This window comes from Podarcis gaigeae, assembly GCF_964106915.1.
Source record: "Podarcis gaigeae genome assembly, chromosome: 4".
NCBI classification, from domain to species: Eukaryota; Metazoa; Chordata; class Lepidosauria; order Squamata; family Lacertidae; genus Podarcis; species Podarcis gaigeae.
In genome coordinates this window covers 29,348,347-29,367,727 of record NC_139677.1, presented here as the reverse complement: position 1 = coordinate 29,367,727, position 19,381 = coordinate 29,348,347, and the positions used below count along the sequence as shown (strand labels likewise).

At 41.6% G+C, this 19,381-nt stretch overlaps 1 protein-coding gene and 2 long non-coding RNA genes across 7 annotated transcripts in view; 2 read left to right on the top strand and 1 right to left on the bottom strand.

The window, feature by feature from the left end:
- The first annotated feature begins 237 nt into the window (after positions 1 to 237).
- LOC310843131 lies at positions 238 to 18,032 on the top strand. Of its 2 annotated transcripts, XR_014563513.1 has the most exons (4): positions 238 to 540; positions 1,831 to 2,039; positions 3,264 to 3,330; positions 17,162 to 18,032. It is a non-coding gene; the product is annotated as an uncharacterized lncRNA (long non-coding RNA). The 2 variants fall into 2 exon arrangements; XR_014563514.1 differs by lacking the exon at positions 1,831 to 2,039 and having other exon boundaries at positions 259 to 540.
- TMCO3 (transmembrane and coiled-coil domains 3) overlaps positions 4,228 to 19,381 on the bottom strand; it is a 22,640-nt gene continuing 7,486 nt past the window's right edge. The window contains exons 5-13 of one of the 4 annotated variants that reach the window (XR_014563494.1): positions 18,423 to 18,551; positions 18,044 to 18,136; positions 16,516 to 16,702; positions 13,339 to 13,456; positions 11,894 to 12,089; positions 10,067 to 10,217; positions 8,085 to 8,475; positions 5,771 to 7,906; positions 4,228 to 5,193 (exon numbers count right to left, since the gene is read on the bottom strand). Coding sequence is in view for 2 of the 4 variants with exons in the window: in XM_083735526.1 (XP_083591652.1) it covers positions 6,495 to 6,794; positions 8,396 to 8,475; positions 10,067 to 10,217; positions 11,894 to 12,089; positions 13,339 to 13,456; positions 16,516 to 16,702; positions 18,044 to 18,136; positions 18,423 to 18,551 (1,254 nt within the window). In the remaining 2 variants the exon portion in view is untranslated. Of the gene's footprint in view, positions 5,194 to 5,719; positions 7,907 to 8,084; positions 8,476 to 10,066; positions 10,218 to 11,893; positions 12,090 to 13,338; positions 13,457 to 16,515; positions 16,703 to 18,043; positions 18,137 to 18,422; positions 18,552 to 19,381 lie in introns of those variants that run through there. The other 3 variants (XR_014563495.1, XM_083735527.1, XM_083735526.1) reach the window with 3 other exon arrangements.
- Positions 18,047 to 19,381, top strand: part of LOC310843151 — a 4,682-nt gene continuing 3,347 nt past the window's right edge. Inside the window, exon 1 of the long non-coding RNA XR_014563537.1 lies at positions 18,047 to 18,168. This is a non-coding gene — a long non-coding RNA (uncharacterized lncRNA). The remainder of the gene's footprint in view (positions 18,169 to 19,381) is intronic.

Genomic DNA, 19,381 nt, shown 5'->3' with positions numbered 1-19,381 from the left:
GGGGGAGGGGGTCAGCCGCCCCTTCAATGTACGTTTCATTTGAGCTAATAATAGTACCTCATGTTACAAATATTGACAAGAGATTACTGATCTTATCTTTATTCCCATACCAGTCTTAAGGTTAGGATGTGCTTAACAGGACATCCTACAAATTAGAAGGATGTTAGCCCCCTTGCTATTACATAAATAACGTGTTGCAATGGAGGAGGGCACTCATTCTTTCTTGCTACAGAACTAAAAGATTTATCCACTTTTCTCCTTTTTCTCTTGGGTGGTGTGTTAAGCGGTTAAGGGAAAACAGGTCCCCCCCCCCTTTAGAGGAAATGGACTGATCAGAACCCGTCTGTGACATCAGCTCAGAAGCCCAACCTCACTTGGCAGTTGAGGCCAACCCCAGCCTTGGCTCAACAGCCTTTGGGTGGCTTAGCTGCGACAGAATCGGAAAAACTGGGGGCTTATTTTAAAAATCACGACATACTAGACAGCGAGAAAGCGAGAGTGACAATCAGCAAAGTCTGAAGATTAATGTCTGGGGAAATGGTGAGGGGACCAACAGGAAATTGTTAAGGGAGTTTTGAGTCCTTTTATTCTGTTGCAGTGGCAAAGGAAGGGGGGTGCGGGGGTTGGGGGCCGCCCCAGGTGTCATCACTGAGGGGGGTGGCAAAATGACAAAAATACGAGTTAAAAAAATAATAAAATGGGGCTCATGAAACTTTTTAGTTCAGTCAACAAACAAAGCTGGCACTGGGCACCACATGGCAGGGGCCACCACTTACCATGGGCTAAGTGCACCCGAGCTACGCGTCTCTCCTGGGAGTGATGTGGTGGCTTGGATGTCTGCAGGCTTGGTGCTGCCTGAAATGGCAGCATGGGGCTTGCGTCTGCCCACTGCCTCTCCCTCAGCTGCCCTACAGCTGAGGGGGAGGCGGCAGAGAGGCTCCATGCAGCGGCCCCCGCCCGCAGGACCCCCAAAATGCACTGGGCACCCGAGCGGCTCGTTATGCTGCTGTTCTGTTGTTTCAATTCTGGGTGCTTTGAGAGTTAATGTGCTGTGCTTGCTGCCCCACTATTCCTGGTGGACCAGCCCCCCATGGCGCCAGGGCTTTAGGGCTTCCCTGGAAAGTGGATCAAAGCGGGCAGGAGAGTTTGGCTTCTGGGTTCCTGCCTGTCTCATTTTGGGCTGCTGTCTATCTCCCCTCTCCCCACCACCACTGCCACCACCTCTGGGCTGGTTCCTCCATCCTGTCTATGCCAACAGTCATCCTCTGAGGACGGAGATCCCTGCAACAAAGTGGCTGGCAAGGAGGAAGAGCCAGGTAGCCCCCTGGAGGAGGAAGGCAAAGGCAAGGAGGAGACCCCGAGACCCCAAGACCCCAGTGTACAGATTTATCAGTCCTGAATGGGTAGGTGGCAGCGGCCTAAGGCGCGATTGGCAGAAGGGGAGGGGGCATATCAACTGCAGAATGGAAGGCAGCTGGAGGCCTTTCAAAGGTGACCTCTCCCCCCACGGTTATATTAATTTATTAATTAATACTACCACAATAATCACTTCTACCCCCCTCTTCAGTAAAAAGGCTCCCAGAGCAGCTTGCAGCTCAGTAAAATGCAATACACTTCCCCTGCCCTCAGCCTGTCAAACTGAAAGATGCGACACAAAAGGAAAGAGGAATGAGGAGGGAAGAGGTTATATAATGTAAGAAACATGAGGCTGGACTGGGCAGATCTTTCCTACGAGTTATTTAGGAAATAGAGATCCTCTGAGGACATCTTGGCCTGCTCTGTTCTTCATATTTCTTGTGTTGCTATCTTTGTTTTGTTTTTATCCCACAGCTTCAGGAAATGGAAGAGGAAGAGGGGTCTCTCCAGGAGTGGCCTGGAAGAGATGCAGAAATTTGAGGCGGTGGGCCCTTAAATAGGGTTGCCATATTTCAAAAAGTAAAAAAACGGACACCCAGGCCAATGGCCGACCTAGTCCAGAATCCTGTTCTCACTGTGGCCAGCGAGATGCCCAAAGGGGGAACCCCCAAGCAGGATCCCCAGTATCCATAGATTTAGGAATAAGGAATGGAATTTAAATGGAAACACAAGCCATCGCTCCACATTCAGGAGTGAGAACTAATAATATAAGTTATTACTTATAAGGTCAAAAAAATGGAGAATGATTTCACTTCTTGCTTCACAGTTATGGTTTCCACACATCCACAAATAAATGCAAAGATGTGAATGTGAAGGGTTCCAGTTGCTGACGCAGGTTCCGTTTCCTTGGAATGAAGGTCAGCAGAGACCGTGGTGTCTTCAGGATGCATGGTTTTATATGCACAAGTACAACCTGAGAAGAGGATCTATAACCCAACAGATACTGCTTCTCCATGAAGTCCTTATTTTATTCTGTTGCAGTGGCAGAGAAAGGGGGTCTGTGGGGTACCCAGGGTGTCATCATTGAGGGGCAGGGGCGCCCAAAAATATTGGGGGGGGCGGGGGCCCATACCGACTTATAAAAAATATTGGGGGGGCCCCAAGACCTCCAAACCGCTGCTGCTGGGGGAACGAAATGGGCGAGCCCCGGGCTGCCCCGACCTTAAGTGAACCTGTGAGGGCCCACCCTTTGCGGCAGCCAATTGGCTGCCGCCGTGGGCGGTGAATATTAATGAGCTAGGGGGAATCCCCGCTTCTCCAGGGGCTGAGAATTTTTGAGGGGGCTCGGGCCCCCTCAGGCCCCATGGAGTCGGCGCCTATGTTGAGGGGGTGGCAACATGGCAAAAAGCGGAGTTAAAAAAGACAAATTGGGCTCACAAAACGTTTTAATTGCATCAACTAACGTAACGAAATGCGGCTGGCACTGGGCGCCACACTGCAGGGGCTGGCACTTATTGCGGGGCCTGCAGCGCGCCTGAACCACACTGCTCTCCTGGGAGTGACGTGGTGGTTTGGGTGCTTGCAAGCTCAATGCTGCCTGAAACGGCAGCGTGGGGCTTGTGTCTGCCCACCGCCTCTCCCTCAGCTACCCTAGAGCTGAGGGGGAGGCGGCGGAGAGGCTCCACGCAGCGCCCCCCTTCCACAGGATGCGAGCCTTGCACCGGGCACCTGAGCAGCTAGCTATGCCAATGTTATATTGTTTCAGTTATGGGTGCCTTGAGTTTTAATGTTTGGTTGTGTTTTTTAATTGCTTGTCTTTTGCATTTTAATGTTCATGATACTGGTTTTTATATTTTGGAAAGAGCTGTTATATGGCACACAAATTACTTCTCCCTCTTCATCCGCAGTTGCCGTGATCTTCGTCACAGAGCTCCCTTGTCTACACTCGACAGTTTTGGGGACTCCCTCAATGAAGTATGTAGCAGACAGAGCAGGAGGGAAGCCCTGGTGAACAGCACAAAGGCAAACCTGGGGCTGGAGAGGAAGAGGAGGAGGAGGAGGAGGAGGAGGAGGAGGAAGCTGGCCCGCCGGCTAGGCCACCTTCTGCACTGGTTGTGAGCAAGGGGACAGACATCTTTATCTCTCTGTGCATTAGTAGGTTCTAGGACAGTGGTTAAAAGCCAACTAAATCACAGGGGGTTTTCTTTCCGCCAAAAGTAGCGAAAGGAATTGATTTTGATGATGTGATTTCAAAATTTGCAGAGAATAAAGTTAGGAAAGAAGGTTTTAAGTGCTTATGCTCACAATGTTAGGTAAATAAACCAGAAAATAACACTTGCAACGGTAAGTACCTTATTTTGCCTTCTTTTAATAATTTCAATTGGGGGGGACACAAATTTTCCGCACCGGGTACCACCTGACTTTGCTACACCACTGGCCACAGCACATGCAGCAACAAAGTATGGATTTTTGGAAGCTGCTCAGAGCCACTATAGCTACATATAGAATACCACAGAGATTGTTAAAGAATCACATTTTAAATATTAGACTTGGAATCAAATAAGGTGGAATAGTTCACCATTTAGTATGTGTCTATCTTTATAAGAATTAAAGACATGGACTTTCCAGTATTTATTCAATGTGACTAGATTCTGAGTTTTTCCTTCTTGCCAGTGGCGTAGCATGGGTTGTCAGCACTCGGGGCAAGGCAAGTAATTTGCGCCCCCTAACCCGTGGATTTGCGCCCCCTAACCCTAACCCCCAGATGTTGCGCCTGGTGCGGCCGGCCCCCCCTGCACCCCCCACGCTACGCCACTGCTTCTTGCTATATAAAAGATGATTTATCCAGTGAAGCAACACAAACCTAAACGCATCTTCCAAAAATAGTTTTAATTTAGTTTCAATGTCTATGTTTTGGTTTTGAACTATTAACATGATCAACACAATAAATTCTTGCTATTCATACTAAAAAGTCATTTCTGATCACAACAAACATTTTTGTCAAAAAAATGTGAGACAGATCAATGTTACAAATAACTACATTATTTAAAATGCATCAATTAAGTGTAAATTTAGGCATATTAACTTTCAGTCCTTTGATAGCTGTAGTAGTTTTCAAGCTTATATTTGAATGAAAAAAATTAAAGTTTGTATAGCACTGAAAATATATATATATACTGTGGCCGTTAGATTTGGATACTAACTTATGACAGAGTTCTTTAACAGTGCCACAGGCACTATAAATGTTAATTAAACTTACTACACTGACTGTAAATAACAGGTTGTATCCAGCACTACACATGTGCAAGTGGAATAGACTTCTGCTCACACAATGGGACTTCACTTTCCTCTCCCGCAGGCCCCTGTGTACCTCAAAATCTGCTCCAGAAATGATTGGGGTGGAGCATAGGGGGAAAGAAACGTTGGTGAAATGCCATTGTGTGATTAGTGTCTTTCTTGTGCAGTGCAGGATTCTGCCTGATTCTCACAAAAAGGCACACCAGTCAGTTATTGGAATTGCAGACTTTTTGTAAAAGAAATAAAGCTTTTTTGTGGGGGCACACAGGATCTTCCTCCCAAATTCAGGCTATGTAGTGTGGGAAATTCTGCATTTGTTGATTATAAGGATGCTTTCTTCATGAAATATTTGTACTAAGTAACTTTAGGAAATTAATCGTCTTTCAGGTCTTGGTACGCATTTCATAATAGCAGCTCTCCAGAGTGCTGGTGCGAGCAATTGGCTTAGAGTAGTCACACTCAATATAAGGAGGTAGACCTAAAAATTGGGAAGCAAAATGTGTTATTTCTGTGAAGAAAAACAATCTTAGCAGAAACCCACTAAAGTATTCAAAGAGATCCTTCCACCAAGGCCAGTGTCTTTTATTCTGACAGTGGCTCTAGGCTAGGGTCTTGGGCAAAGGTCTTTCCTAGCCATGCTCCTGTGCATGCAAAGTACATTATATGATGTAATTATATTTGCACACTTGTGATAGTCTTAATCCATTTTTTTTCAAAATCATGACATTTGCCATGTTGCAGCCTTTGAATAATTTTGCCACAATACTTTTCAAAGCCATCACTTAAATGGGTGGAAATTTTTCTTGTACTAAAATAATACTCAGAACTGGCAGATCATAAAAGTTCCATCTGGAGAAGCCATGACATCTTTACCTACCCAAACGCACAGACAGATCAACATCAACAAAAGAGTTTGAGAGATCAAGTGAAGAAGTAAATATTACTGGAGTAATGAAGTGTAACAGGCCATCTGACAGTCTTCGCTCTATATTTTTTAAATCCCTTTTTTATCAAGTGGCTCTGAAACTGCTCCACTGGGTTGCCCATTATCTGCCAGCATTATTAATATCTCAGCAGTCCTCTTCATCTGTCTGGGACCCATCCTTAGGCTTCTCACTCACAGAAACATTAGGCTGCTTCTGATGCTACAGCATGAAGGTAACTAAGACAATAGTAACCTACCACTATAGACAACGTAACCTACCACTCCACTTATGCAGCAGATACTTATTCAACCCCACAAGTAGATCACCACACAATGCTTAAAAGGATTGTCATTATTGCTCTATTACCAGGACTTGGAAGATAGCACAACCAAGCTCAATATGCAACAAGCAGCATTTTATGGCAAGCCACACCTCCTTATTCCTTTATTACCTATCCAACATGCCCTTTAATATTTGTCAATCTACAGCTAAAATGCTACTAGAAGTTGAGGCTGGTGGAGTCCAGCTTTTGGAATACATGTATTTGACATGGCCTAATGCAACTTTTGTGCAAATTTCCCATTAAAGAAGAATGAACCCCCAAATAGCCTTGGGAGGTTGCAAGGTAAAACAAATGCAGGAGCTAGAATCTCTTCTCCCTTCCGAAGTTTTTGTTTCTACCCATAGGTGGGGAATGCAGGCCACTATTTTGCAAGGGGGGAAACAGGTGGGTGGGTTTGAAAAGGAAATAGAATGGAGGCAAAACGTTAACCAGCTCTTCCCCCTCCCTTTCTTCTACTAATGAAGCATTAAGACTCCAAAGCTGTTTCTGTTTAAAAAGGGGGAAAAGCTTAAAGAAACTACCGACAACTGCGTATATAGCACCCAGTCTCAACATCCCTTAAGTTGACCATTTTACCATATGGTTTTATTACATGCTTCAAAGTGTGAAATGGCTTTATGGCTGTGTGGAGATTTGAACAGTGATCTCTCCTCACCCCTAAGTCTGGTGCCACACCACCAGCCTGGCTCTCCATGATATGGCTTTATGATGTCATAGCTTACCTCTCGAGAAATTATACCCGCTCTGCGTGCTCTGCTTCCCAAGACAAAGGAAAATTCACTGACTTGAGCCAAGCCTGCAGATACAATCCATTTGATGTACTGACTGCTCTTTGGAAGAATCATAGAAAGGACAAGCACTGCCAGGAAAAACTGAGAGAGAATGTTTTTAACAATGCAGTGGAAAAAACAGGAAAGTTTATGTTGCTTAAAATAAAATAAGGTTAAGAAGTTAGTTAATTAACCACAGTTATCTAGTTTATACTGATTAGCAGAACAGAATAGGTCAGATTGTAATCTAGGTGATCTTTACACAGCATACTAGATTAAATTTAAAGTGTTTAGGGTTGTATCTCAGCTTTGTAACAATGAGAAAGCTGCTCACACAATAAGGCTGTCCTTTTTTCCATTGCAGACACACTGTGCCTTCCAGAGCCTCTGATGAGGGGCAAGGCGTCCCACAAGTGAGACCAGGAATGTGGTGCAGGGGAATTAGTGAAAACTGGGGAGCTTCCAAACAAATTTTCCCATTCTACTGCAACTCCTGCACCACATTCCAGCTTCCAGGAGAAGCTTTTTGCAATGCTGGTGGCTATAGTAGTGAAGACTTCATAAGAAAGTTATTGCTTAAGTGGAACAACTCCTAAAAGAACTGGACACAATTCTTTCTCATTGATTCCAATAAACATGGGCTTTAACTTAGAATGCCTGCTTAAATTTTATAGTTCTGGAAAAGTTTCAGTCTGGTAAAAAAACCCTCTACAAATGTATATGAAATAAGAGAAAAGGCTTACTGGCTTGTGAGTTGCAATTCTTTCAGCAGTTTGTACACTTCTGATGGGATTAAATATAGCTTCTCTTCGTATATTTTAAGCCAATCTAGTGCTTTATACTAACATTTGAGATCAAAACTATATTAAGCATAATATATATTATGGCACCGATGCAGATATCTTTTCAGTACTACGTGAATATATTTTTCTGTTCCCAGACATTTAGTTGCTAGTTTTCCTGCTGTCATTGCTGACATTTTATCTGAGTAATCTTCTGTAGTTGGGCAATTGTTCTGATAACGGAATCTGATAACGTTTTAAATATTATATTGTTTAATATAGAATTTCAGCCTATATATCTCACATTGGTATCTTACTGTTGTTGTTTCTTTGACTAATACAGATACAGTGGTACCTCGTGTTACGTACTTCCCCCCCCCCCTTATGAAATGCTTTGGGATACGCACTCCGCTAACCCGGAAGTACATGCCCCTTGTTGCGAACTTTGCCCCGGGAATGCAAGTGGAAATCTGGCAGCGTGGTGGCAGCGGGAGGTGCCATTAGTGAAAGCGCACCTCATGTTATGAGAGGTTTCCGGTTACGAACGGATCTCCGGAACGGATTAGGTACATAACACGAGGTACCACTGTAGTAATGATTAATAAATTACTACTGGATTCTCACAATCTGCATTCAGCAGCCTGAACCAGAGCCAAGGCTGCAGTCCTAATCTCACAAAACCGGGAGTAAGCCCCACTGAATTCAGTAGGACTTTTGAGTAGACATGGATAGGATTGCATTGTAAAATAGAAACCTGTGGTTAGGTTCTTGTGGAAAAAAATCATCAGTGGTGTCCTTCATCTAGCATTCTTAAGCCACAGAATACCAGTTGCAGGGAGTGGGGTTGCAGTCACCATAGTAACATAATACAAAATATCAACCTTATTCAATTTTATTCTAAAGTACTGAATATATATATACCTTCATTATTACCACTGAAAATGTAAGGAACAGCAAGACTGTGAGTTCATATATTACAAATGTTGGGAAAACATGAAGGCCTGCAAGAGAAAAAGAAGCATCTTACAGCTATTGTGACTTTTTTCTAAACATTGCAATATTTATAAAAGAGCAGTGATGAAATATTGACAGGAATCTTTCTTAAAGCTTGTTGTTGAGTTTAGCATGCCATATTAAAGAATAATATTTTAGATGTTTTCATTTTACCCACGATATTAGAGAGGTTGCATAATTCAGGTGGAAAGTACCATCCACCAGATGCAGTATTTCAGCCTACAGAGTCTGCTGTAGATGCTGTCTCTAAAGCATAGTAGTGATGCTTACTAGCTGGTTGTTCCTGAATTAGGTAAAAAAAAAAAATCCTGTCAGTGATGTTACTAGGTGACTATCTTCACTGAGCTATCAACTGTGACCCAAGATCTCACTTTTGGTCAGTTACTGCCAGCACAGACCTCATGAGCGCATATGTGAAATTAAGATATTTTTGCCCCTACATGCATCACTGCACACTTATTTATATTGAACTGCACTTGCCATTTTACCACCCATTCACTCATTAAAGAGATCCCTTTGAAGCATTTCACAATCCCTTTGAACCAACCCCAAACAGTGTTGAATCATCAGCAAACTTGGCCACCTCACTGCTCAACTGTAACTCTACATTGCTTGTGAACATGGCCCAATACAGATCCTTGGGAGGACTCCACTTCCCACATTCCTCGATCCGGACAACTATCCATATATTCCTACTCTCTGCTTCCTGTTATTGAACCATTTTAAAAGTTCAGATGCACTATGGCAACTGGATCATATATGTCTATATACTTGTTGACACTCAAAAGTAATAGGTTAATAGGATGGGGTGTACCCTTGCATAAGCCGTGCTGGTTCTGCTTTAGCAACAACTTGTTCTTTTATATACTTGGCCATTTTATATTTAAGAATACTTTCCACAAGTTTTCCTGGGACATAAAGCTAACCAGCCCAAATTTCCAAGATCCTCCTTTTTAAAAATTGGTGGTACATTTGCCACTTTCCAGTCCTTAGGTATAGAAGCCGATTTGAGGGATGTTATATAGGTTCCAATTTCTTGATCCGCCTTGCTCCTAGATACCATGTCATCTTCGCTCCTGTAACTATTGGGACTTCTTTCCAGTCCCTGAGCTGTGTGATGTTTCAGTTCAGTTACAAACTGACAACTCCCCTTTCCCTCAGAGAATGTGAACTGCAAACACTCTGGGACTTAAAGAGCTACTTAGGTTCACATAAGAAACTTTTACCAATCCAGCTCTTCAATTCCTTTTCTTTTTATACGTTCCGCATGCTATATCACAAACTGCTTGAAAGTCACTTTGATTTCATAGGTAGTTTGTCATGTATCATGGTGGTTACAGATCAAGAATAAGCCTAATGACTTTGGAAGATCCATAGTTCTTCGGAGTCTAGTCCAATAGTTTTGTCTACCTGAATAGTTAGTATACTCATTAACATTCTGTGCCTTCACGCCATCACCAGTTGATGCCAATAGGTTTCACAAGCCCAATGCAATTGAAATTTATCCTAGTTATTACAAATGTACATTCCTTTCCCCCTGGCTGCTAATCATTTTTATATGTTTTTGTAATAAGTTACCTATAGATGCAAAGAATATGATGGCAAGAAAGTCACGTATTGGTTCAATACAGGACATAATTTCTTCAGTAACCATATGACCCTGAGAAGATATAAGTGCTCCTGCTAGAAAACATCCCAATTCCATTGAAACATCCAATAGCTCTGTGATCTGTTAGGGGGTGGAAAAGATTTTTATTACTATTTTGTGTCTATTAATTAACTTTTCATTAACCACCTTGCTTAAAAATTAAATATTACATGCAGATCTTTTAGAACACTATCCTTATTTAATGAAAGCACTATAATTTCAATAATTGAAGATAGAGGAAATAAGCAATTTTAAGACTTCTAAAATTGTAATCTTTTTGTGAGTTATAAAATGGTCTCTACCATCCTTGATTACCTGTTAGCCCAGTTCCTAAACACAATTTCACTGTAGTAAATCCACTTGAAATCCAATCTAGTCACACTAGTGTCTCTCATTAAATACAAACAAAGGAAACTTACCATATTAATGATTTAGGATGGCAATGCAATGATCTAACTGCAAGTGGCCATGCACACTTGGTTTTAAGAAATGTAGTCATACCTCAGGTTACAGACGCTTCAGGTTGCGTTTTTTCGGGTTAAGGACCACCGAAACCTGGAAGTACCGGAACGGGTTACTTCCGGGTTTCGGTGGTCGCACATGCGCAAAAGCGCTAAATTGCGCTTTGTTCATGCTCAGAAGCACCGAATTGCAACCCGCACATGCACAGACTTGCATCCCGCACAGAGCTTGTTTTATATTACTGAGGGGTTGCTGTGTAAATCTGTAGCAGCAAGGACAAAGAGTCTTCCTGCATCTAAAAGGCTAGTTTATTGTGGCATGCGCTTTCCTGAGCAACAATGCACTTTCTCAGATGCATGATGTAACTGTCTAAATGGACAATATGTTATGAATTCAGAGAGAACAATAATTTTCTAAGAAAGGGAAGCCAAAGGCAATGCAAAATGATTAGATACACCTTCGGATCTAATGCATGTCAAATAACTGAAGAGTAAAAATGAACATAAGATCCAGTCAAAGCATCCAAGTATTTGCTTATATTCTGTACCTTTCTATGCCTCTTCATCACTCATTTCTTCAATCTGCCTGGTTGCATGGAAGGACTAGTCTACATGGAATCAGTAAACATTTGGCTCTTCTCTTCTACCCTGCAGTTACCTTCCAACCCCACTTGCCTGGCTTCTTATAGCCAATCCAGGAAGGAGAGGTAGCACTGCTTATCAGCTTCCTCCTCCTTAGTCTTAGCTGTAAAACCCAACAGAAAATAAGTTGGCTCTGCCTGTCATTGGCTCTAGCGCCACCTGCTGTTGACCTCCCTGTTATCTGTCCTACTGGCCCAAATGGGTACCAGCCAACACTGCGGGGGGGGGGGGGCGACCGGGACCAGGAGATTTAATGAATCTCCTTCTCATCAAGTTGACATAGCTTCCCAAAGACAACCCAGATAACAGATTTTGACTCAGACATGGCAGGCCATGATGTCTGCAATAATGGCAGCTATATGGGTGGAACTTTAGCTATACAATGAAGGAACTATGTACGCATAAGCATTTTAAGCTATGCACAAGCATTTTTATGAGCAGCCAGCTTTCTGACTGCTCCAATATTCATTTAAAACTGGTTATTAAATTGGTTATTAAATTTGTTGACATAAATTTTTTATGTAATTTATATATTCACCTATGAAGCCAGCTTCCATGAATTAAATCTACATTTCCTCCTGGAGTTATTTTCAAAATTAATATATCACCATATCACATGCAAGTTAAAAATAAAGAAATATTTGGGAAAATTACCATTAACATAAGGAACATAAAAGCAGATATTCCCAGAACTAGAATTTCCTTATTTCCTTTGCTTTCCGTATGCAACTTGCGGTAGTATGGTCCTATTAGATAAGTCTTTAAAACAAGACATATAAGCAAGGCAGCAGCCAAAGAAAAGAGAATTTGTCCAATCAGCATCAATATTCTCAGTATTTCCTTGATGGTGCTAGGGAAAAAGAAGAAAAAGTCACGTTCAGTGTCATTCTAAAAGCCCTCTTAAAATGAGTTTTCTTATTAAACAGGAAAATGTGTGCATAAATGTGTATCTGTCATTTACAGTTTCCTAACCCGCAATTCCTGCAAATGTTAGACTACAACTCCCATCATTCATAATCACTGGCCACACTGAAGGGGTCTGATGGAAGTTGGAGTCCAACAGCACCTGGAGAACCACAGGTTAGCCACACCTGGTCTAAAAAAAAAAAAACAGACTTGGGGAATATTTAAGCTAAAATAAAAGTTGAGCCTTATCTATAAATATTTTTGAAAGTGGTGTGTCTGTTTGCCCTGCCCTCTAAGCATTTGAATGCTTCTTGAGATATCATGTGGAAGTTCCTGAGGAGGAGGAGCCAGTTTTTTTGTCTATGTTTAGCACTGGCCACCATTTTGAATCAAGACTATGAACCAAAAAGGTTCCACACTGCACCAGTGCCAAAGGATCAGAAAATATCACTGCCCACTTTGGCATGATGGTTCCAGAGAATGAGGTGTGTGTTTTGGCCTGCATTTGGATACTGTCACATGCCGTTTAGAATCCAGATGTCAGACTGAACTGTATAAATTGCACCAGTTTGGACATCACTGAAGTTACTCTTGCCCAATTCAGCATGACAGTTCCCATGTTGAATTTGGTTTATATTTGGATACCACCAGACACCATTTTGATCCAGCTGGTATAATGAACCGTTCAAAACTGCTACTAAAAATGAGCTACTAAATGAGCTACGAAAAATATTTATAACCTAATTAAATTGACATCTGAGTCACAAAATAAATAGTATTAGGATGTATTTAACATTTAAGCCCTATGCATGTACAATTGATAGCATGCACCAATTTCTTGGCCAGTGCCCTCTTCAGGAACTTACATATCAAACTCAGTGAAATTCAAAGAGCAATTTGAAGGTATAAGAGCCAGACTAATGAAAATAAAGTTGACATAGAAACTCCAATGTATTTACGATTCCAATTCATTTGCACCTCTGAACTGCAGCATGGAAAGCCAGTAATTATGTACCATATGTCAACAGTAAATTAGTTATTAGATGTATGATAAAACACTTCATTGCATTCACACTTTAAGAGACATGCAGCATGAAGGAAAATAAACATACCATGTACACAGTCCTGAAATCCTTGGAGAAAAGACAGGCTAAAAATGTAATGAAAAAAAGCAAACAAATGAACTTTGTTACCTGGAATGTGTGCCAACACCCGCTTGAATAAGAGTTGGCATAACAGCTATAAACAAGCCAAGCTGTACATCCTGCATAACCAACATTGCAAGCAGAACACTGCTGTAATCAATATCTCCTGGGAGATTAAAAAAAAAAGAGGCAGATGTTAAATATGTTCAAGAACTGCAATACAGTATTAATAGCATCTGTTTCCTTGATAATGATTTGCCATTTATCATGAGCTTGTTATATAATATCTATTTGGACTGAACTCATACATGTGAAAGTATTATTGGGTGACCTTGGGCCAGTCACACTTCTTTGAAGTCTCTCAGCCCCACTCACCTCACAGAGTGTTTGTTGTGGGGGAGGAAGGGAAAGGAGAATGTTAGCTGCTTTGAGACTCCTTAAAGGGAGTGAAAGGCGGGATATCAAATCCAAACTCTTCTTCTTCTTCTTCTTACAGAAAGAAAAATAAAATGAGTATCTAAGAAAATGTGCGCAAGAAGGCATGACTTTCAGAATATCTATTATTGAATGGCAAATCAATGGGAAGGTCATTCTGAGCCCCAAAATACAAGCCAGTACAATACAAATACAAGCCAAGTTCCAACATAATTTTGTTGCCATGCAATTTATGCTGCTGCATATCTGCTGGATCCAAGATTCAAGGGAAGAAGTGTAGGTGATGACCGCACTGCTTCTGTGTTTGACTCCATTACAAAACAAGCAGCACAATTAGGGTCTGATGAGGAAAGCTTTCTTTCTGCAGAGTACAGAACCTATTGGGCCAACATATTCGACAGAGCATCTGGGATTCTGCCAAGTGTAACCTTCCTGCAACATAGTGGCAAGACCTATGCACAATAACCTCGGGTTAAAGCCGCTTCAGGTTGCGTTTTTACAGGTTGCAGACTGCCAAAACCCGGAAGTACCAGAACGGGTTACTTCCGGGTTTTGGCAGTCATGCACGCACAGAAGCGCTAAATCGCGCTTTGCGCATGCTCAGAAGCACTGAATCGCAACCCGCGTATGCGCAGATGCGGGTTGTGAATGTGCATCCCACACGGATCATGTTTGCAACCGGAGTGTCCACTGTACAGCCTCTGACATCTCTTGTCTCTTACCAACTTCAGATTCCTCCCTCTTCTGTAGCTCATGAAAGAAGCTGGTCTATGTTTTGAAACACACGAAAACAAGAAATAAACTGACATGTGGAAGGATAGAAGCTTGTTTCAGATTGGGCAAACCTTCTGTTTTTAGAAGTCCATGATAAATATGATGGGAAATATGAAGAAACTGAAACTTATTGATAGAATAAAGACTAAATTTCACGTGGGGTTCAGTAAGTTTTGTTCCTTCTCCCCTCTTTTTCTGAGCTCTTTTTATGTCTGCTTAACACTGTGGAGGACTGGAGAAGACGTAATGGTTTTCAGAATAGTCATTTGTTTCACAATAATGGTTGATTTTTTTTCTTCTTATTTTTGCCTGCTCCACATAAGCTTGCAAAATCATAGAGATGAACTTCCTTACAGTTGAGCAGCTTTGTAACTCCATTTGGAACAAAGACTTTACAAAACAAATGAGTAATTATTGTCTGAATAAAATCTTCTTTTAAAATACCAGTCATATTTCTGTGGTAAACCAAGCTACACATAATGTATTTTATGTTCCTAAAGTATCAAACTGACTTTCAACATGTAAAGAGTACTTTTAAAATGTATTGCATTTTTTTCTGAAAATGTCCATTCCTCACCCCCACCCCCGTAAAAGGTATGGGTTTCTTTGCGGCTTCAAAATTCCTGGAAATTTTACAAATCCAGTAGTTCCCCAGCAGCTTACATTCAGAGGCATGCTGTCTTTTCTCTGAACCTGGAGTTAGCATACAGGGGTGGACTTTGGTAATATGGTGCCCTGAGCAAGGACAAAATTTGGCTCCCTAAATATTTATTTGGTGCCCTCCCCCCTCTTGCCTTCCATTTTGCTCTCAAGTGCACTACATCATAGTTGCAGAAATTCAATCACCTGCCTGACCAGGGCCTAACTTTGAGTAGGTACCAGCATTAATATTGATTTTTTAAATTATTATTATTAATTATTATTATTATTATTATTATTATTATTATTATTATTATTATTATTATTATTTGTGCCCCCTTGGCTCAGTGCCCTGTGCAGGGGAACTGCCCACACCACCCTAAGTCCAGCACTGTAGCATATCTCCATGACTAGTAGGCATTTATAGTCTTATCCCCCATGAATTTGTCTAATTTCCTCTAAAAGCCATCTAAGTTGGTGACCATCCACACTCTTGTGGCAATGAGTTCCATAGTTTAACTATGTGCTGTGTAAATAATTGTTTCCTATTGGGTGTCCTGAATCTCCTACAATTCAGTTTGTAGTATTATGGGAGAGAAAGAAAAACTCCTCTAGCTCTCATCTGCAACAGCTGTACGCAACTCATGATTCAGTTCCATAATTAGCCCATTCATCATACCAGGCAGATGACAAAATATCATTGAAAATATAGAGCTACATGTGTAGATGTATTAACAGGATTCTATTAAGATGTCTTATTCTCAAGCTTTTATATTTTCAGCAGATTATATCTAAGCCTGCATCTATGCTTTTCTAGAAGTCTATTACAATACATGTCTCTTGAGGCTTGCATTTCATAGAAACCAACTTATCTCGCACAGAAAGCATTATGGAGTGCTGTGATTAGACATGCTGCAGGATAAGTTTTGTTAACTCAGATATCGGCTGAGAAACTAGGGATAGAATCTTCAGAAATTATTAACTGCATGGAAGGCACTGGATCTCAAACCTAGCCTTCCAGACGCTTTGGACTACAACTCCCACAATTCCTGATTGTGGTCATTCTTACCAAGGCTGATGGAAGTTGTAGTTGAAAACATTTGGAGGGTACCAGGTTGGAGAATATGATGAAAAGTGAAGGGCAATCCGAAAATTCGGCAAAAATAAATGGATCCTATAACTTAATGGGTAAAGAACTCAGGTCAGGACCATCACTATGCGAAACTCTCATTATTTAACTGGAAGTTAACTGATAGTTAAGAGCACCCTTCTACGACAATTAAAAGTTCATCAGTACCTTTAACCTTAAGTTCTTTTTGCCCATGTGTCTGGGCTAAAATTAAATGGAAGAATTCAGTAGGTTAAGGATCCACCTACCTTCTTTATCTCCCCGAGCACTCCCTGCAAGGAATCTGGATACCAATGGTGTGCTTGATAATGATAAACAAGTAGCAATGAAAACGCTCTGTGTTGCTCTAATTTGTAGCAAGTGTCCCCACAGTAAGCCAAATGCAATCATCAGGAATGTCATGTAACAGGGTCCTTGCAATGATATCTTCCACACCTTTGAGAATAATGGTCACTTAGATTAGCATAATACTATTTCAACATTGCAACTGTATTTATCCTTTAAATTTTATGCTAAATTTTTATGCAGTACACCTTCAGAATATATAGATCCTGAGAGTTCTTTAGACAACCAAAACTTTGTTTCTGGATCTATTTAACAATATGAATTCAAAAAAAAAATAAGAGTTCCCCCTCCCCGGCAAATAGATTATATTATGCTATAGATTATGAACTGGGAAACTCACACCTGCTTAATGCAACCCTTGTCCTCGATGTTTAACTGAAAAAAGTGCTAGGATATATATTATTACAAGCAGACAACAAACAATCCTACACTACTGAGTAAATTGTTAACTTGTTAACAGTAAATAAGCTGTCAGCAAGTCAATAACTCTTTAGCATGCAAGCATTCCCATATAAAATTTATTTATAGTAGCTTGATGGACTCTTTCAGCTCACAGCTCCCAAAGTGGAGTCCAGAGGCAAAGCAAGATGTGGAATGACAACCCAACGAAGTGTTAAAGGGGCTGTGATGAACACAGCTATGCTCTAGCAAAGAAGCTTGGAAAGAAAAGCTGAGTGCAAGCTGGAAGGTCAGTGGGAAGAGAATGTAAAAAGGAGTAATTGAGAAGAAAGAAAAATGGTACAAACAGGTTTGCCACCTCGGTGAGAACCCAGGCAGAAGAGCAATATTAAATTGCCAGGTTAACACCACCCACTCTGCCTATCCCACTTTCAGACTTTCAAGACTCTTGCACTGCCCTGGAGGTACTTTCCCATTCAGAGCTGTTTCTGTAGCATCCACCTTACTGCTCTTCTGACTTGCCTAGTTATGATGCAGTCACAATAGTCTCTCTTTTCTCAGTCTCTAGCTCTGCTTTTTGTCCCTAGGCGGCTGCAGCCTTTGCACCTGGGGGCCAATCATGCCCTAAATATGAGTCCTACCGACTTCAGACTATGGCTCTATCACAGTGTTCTCCTCAGCATGCTAGTTTTCCATGTGCAAGGATTTTAATTTGGACAGAAGAGCATCTGAGCCCACATGTGCCATCTGAAGTGGTATAACCCAGACACAAACCTGCCACCTCAGTGAGAACTAGGCCTCTGTGTCTATGTATTCTAGGAGAACACATGTTTATTTTCAAAAAAATAACCCTCCGGAAACTGTAGAAGTCTTTTAAAAAGAGGTGTTAAAAAACAAACAAAAAATTCTTAAAACAAAATGTCTAGTCAAGCTACATTTTAAAAAAATCATGCAAATTTGAACAATCCAAAATGCTGTTTTTCTCTTGGATTATTTGCAATGCTGATGCACATACATTGTATGGAGCAATACCTTTCTTAATCTTTCCGGGGAAAACTCCAAGCCAACGAGGAACAGTGTGTAGAACACACCAAATTCTCCCAATGTCTCTACTTGCACAATTGACTGAAAAACACAAGTTTGTTCAGTTGCCACAGGTAAGTCTTTTTAATTGTCTCAAAATATAGTCAGCTTCTTCAAAAGTAGTAACTAGAAATTCAGTCATGCTATACATACAGTATCTGCTTACATCTTACTTCCACAATAAGGAAAGCATACATAAACCCCTTAATTCCCTTACTTCTCCAGAGCAGATTTTGGGGCTGTACAGGACTGGGGGGGGGGGGAGGAGTAGCCCTGGTGCATAAATTAATATCAGCTTATGTAGCATTGTACCTCTCCAAAATCTTACCTTAATGCTGTTTAATCCTGATGGTCCTAAGAGTACTCCACAAATAATGTATCCAAACATAGTTGGTAATCCTATTGTTGTACATAACCACCCACAAGGCAAAGATAGCATTCCTATGGTGACAATATCCTAATAAATAAAACAAAAATAAAATAAAAATGTTCCACACACATATGTCAACATGCAAAGCAAGGGAACATACTACTGATCCAGGAAGGAAGAGGTTTCATGGATCGTCACTGGGCCTTTTCATGGAACACTGCATTCCTGAAACACTACCGGGAGTTGAGTGGGACGAGGAGCAAGCCTTGGGCTCACATGCTCTCCCTCTGCTCTTTCGCCAAGAGAGTGAAACCTCTTGGGAGAGATTAAAAAACTATCACTCATTATGCATATGAAACATGAAATGGAGATAAGGCTGGTGTTAATATCAGTTGGAAAATGCTTATACCAACATTTTTACAAGAACAAAATACTGTATTTTTGTCAGTCCTTATAAGTGTTGATTTTCGTTTGTTCAGGCTAACTCCCAATACTAATATTCAAGGCTTTCCCCCCTAACGGAACAGCGTTCTGTCACCTCTCAGCTGGGCCCCAGAAGTTGGGGGAGAGGCTTGACCAGCAAAGCCTCACTGCACCCCCAGCTCATGAGGACATCCTCCCCAGAGCCTGAATATGAGGGCTCTGGAGAGGGTCTCCTCGTGAGCTGGAGGCAAGCAGGGCTTTGCTGAGGCTCTTCAGCCTCCTGGCTAACAGCTGGTGTGTGGGAAAGCCATGCCTCAGATGAGCAAGCCCCGAGCTGCTCTGGCTCACACTAGTCAGAGAGACATACGGGTGGGGGGTTGCTCATTAAGCTGGTCAGCTGAGGCACAGAAGCCGCTCCACACTTCAGCTGAGTCGGAGAGGTGCTTGGGGAGGGGGGCCATTAAGCTGGTCAGCTGCGGTGTGGAAAGCTCCCC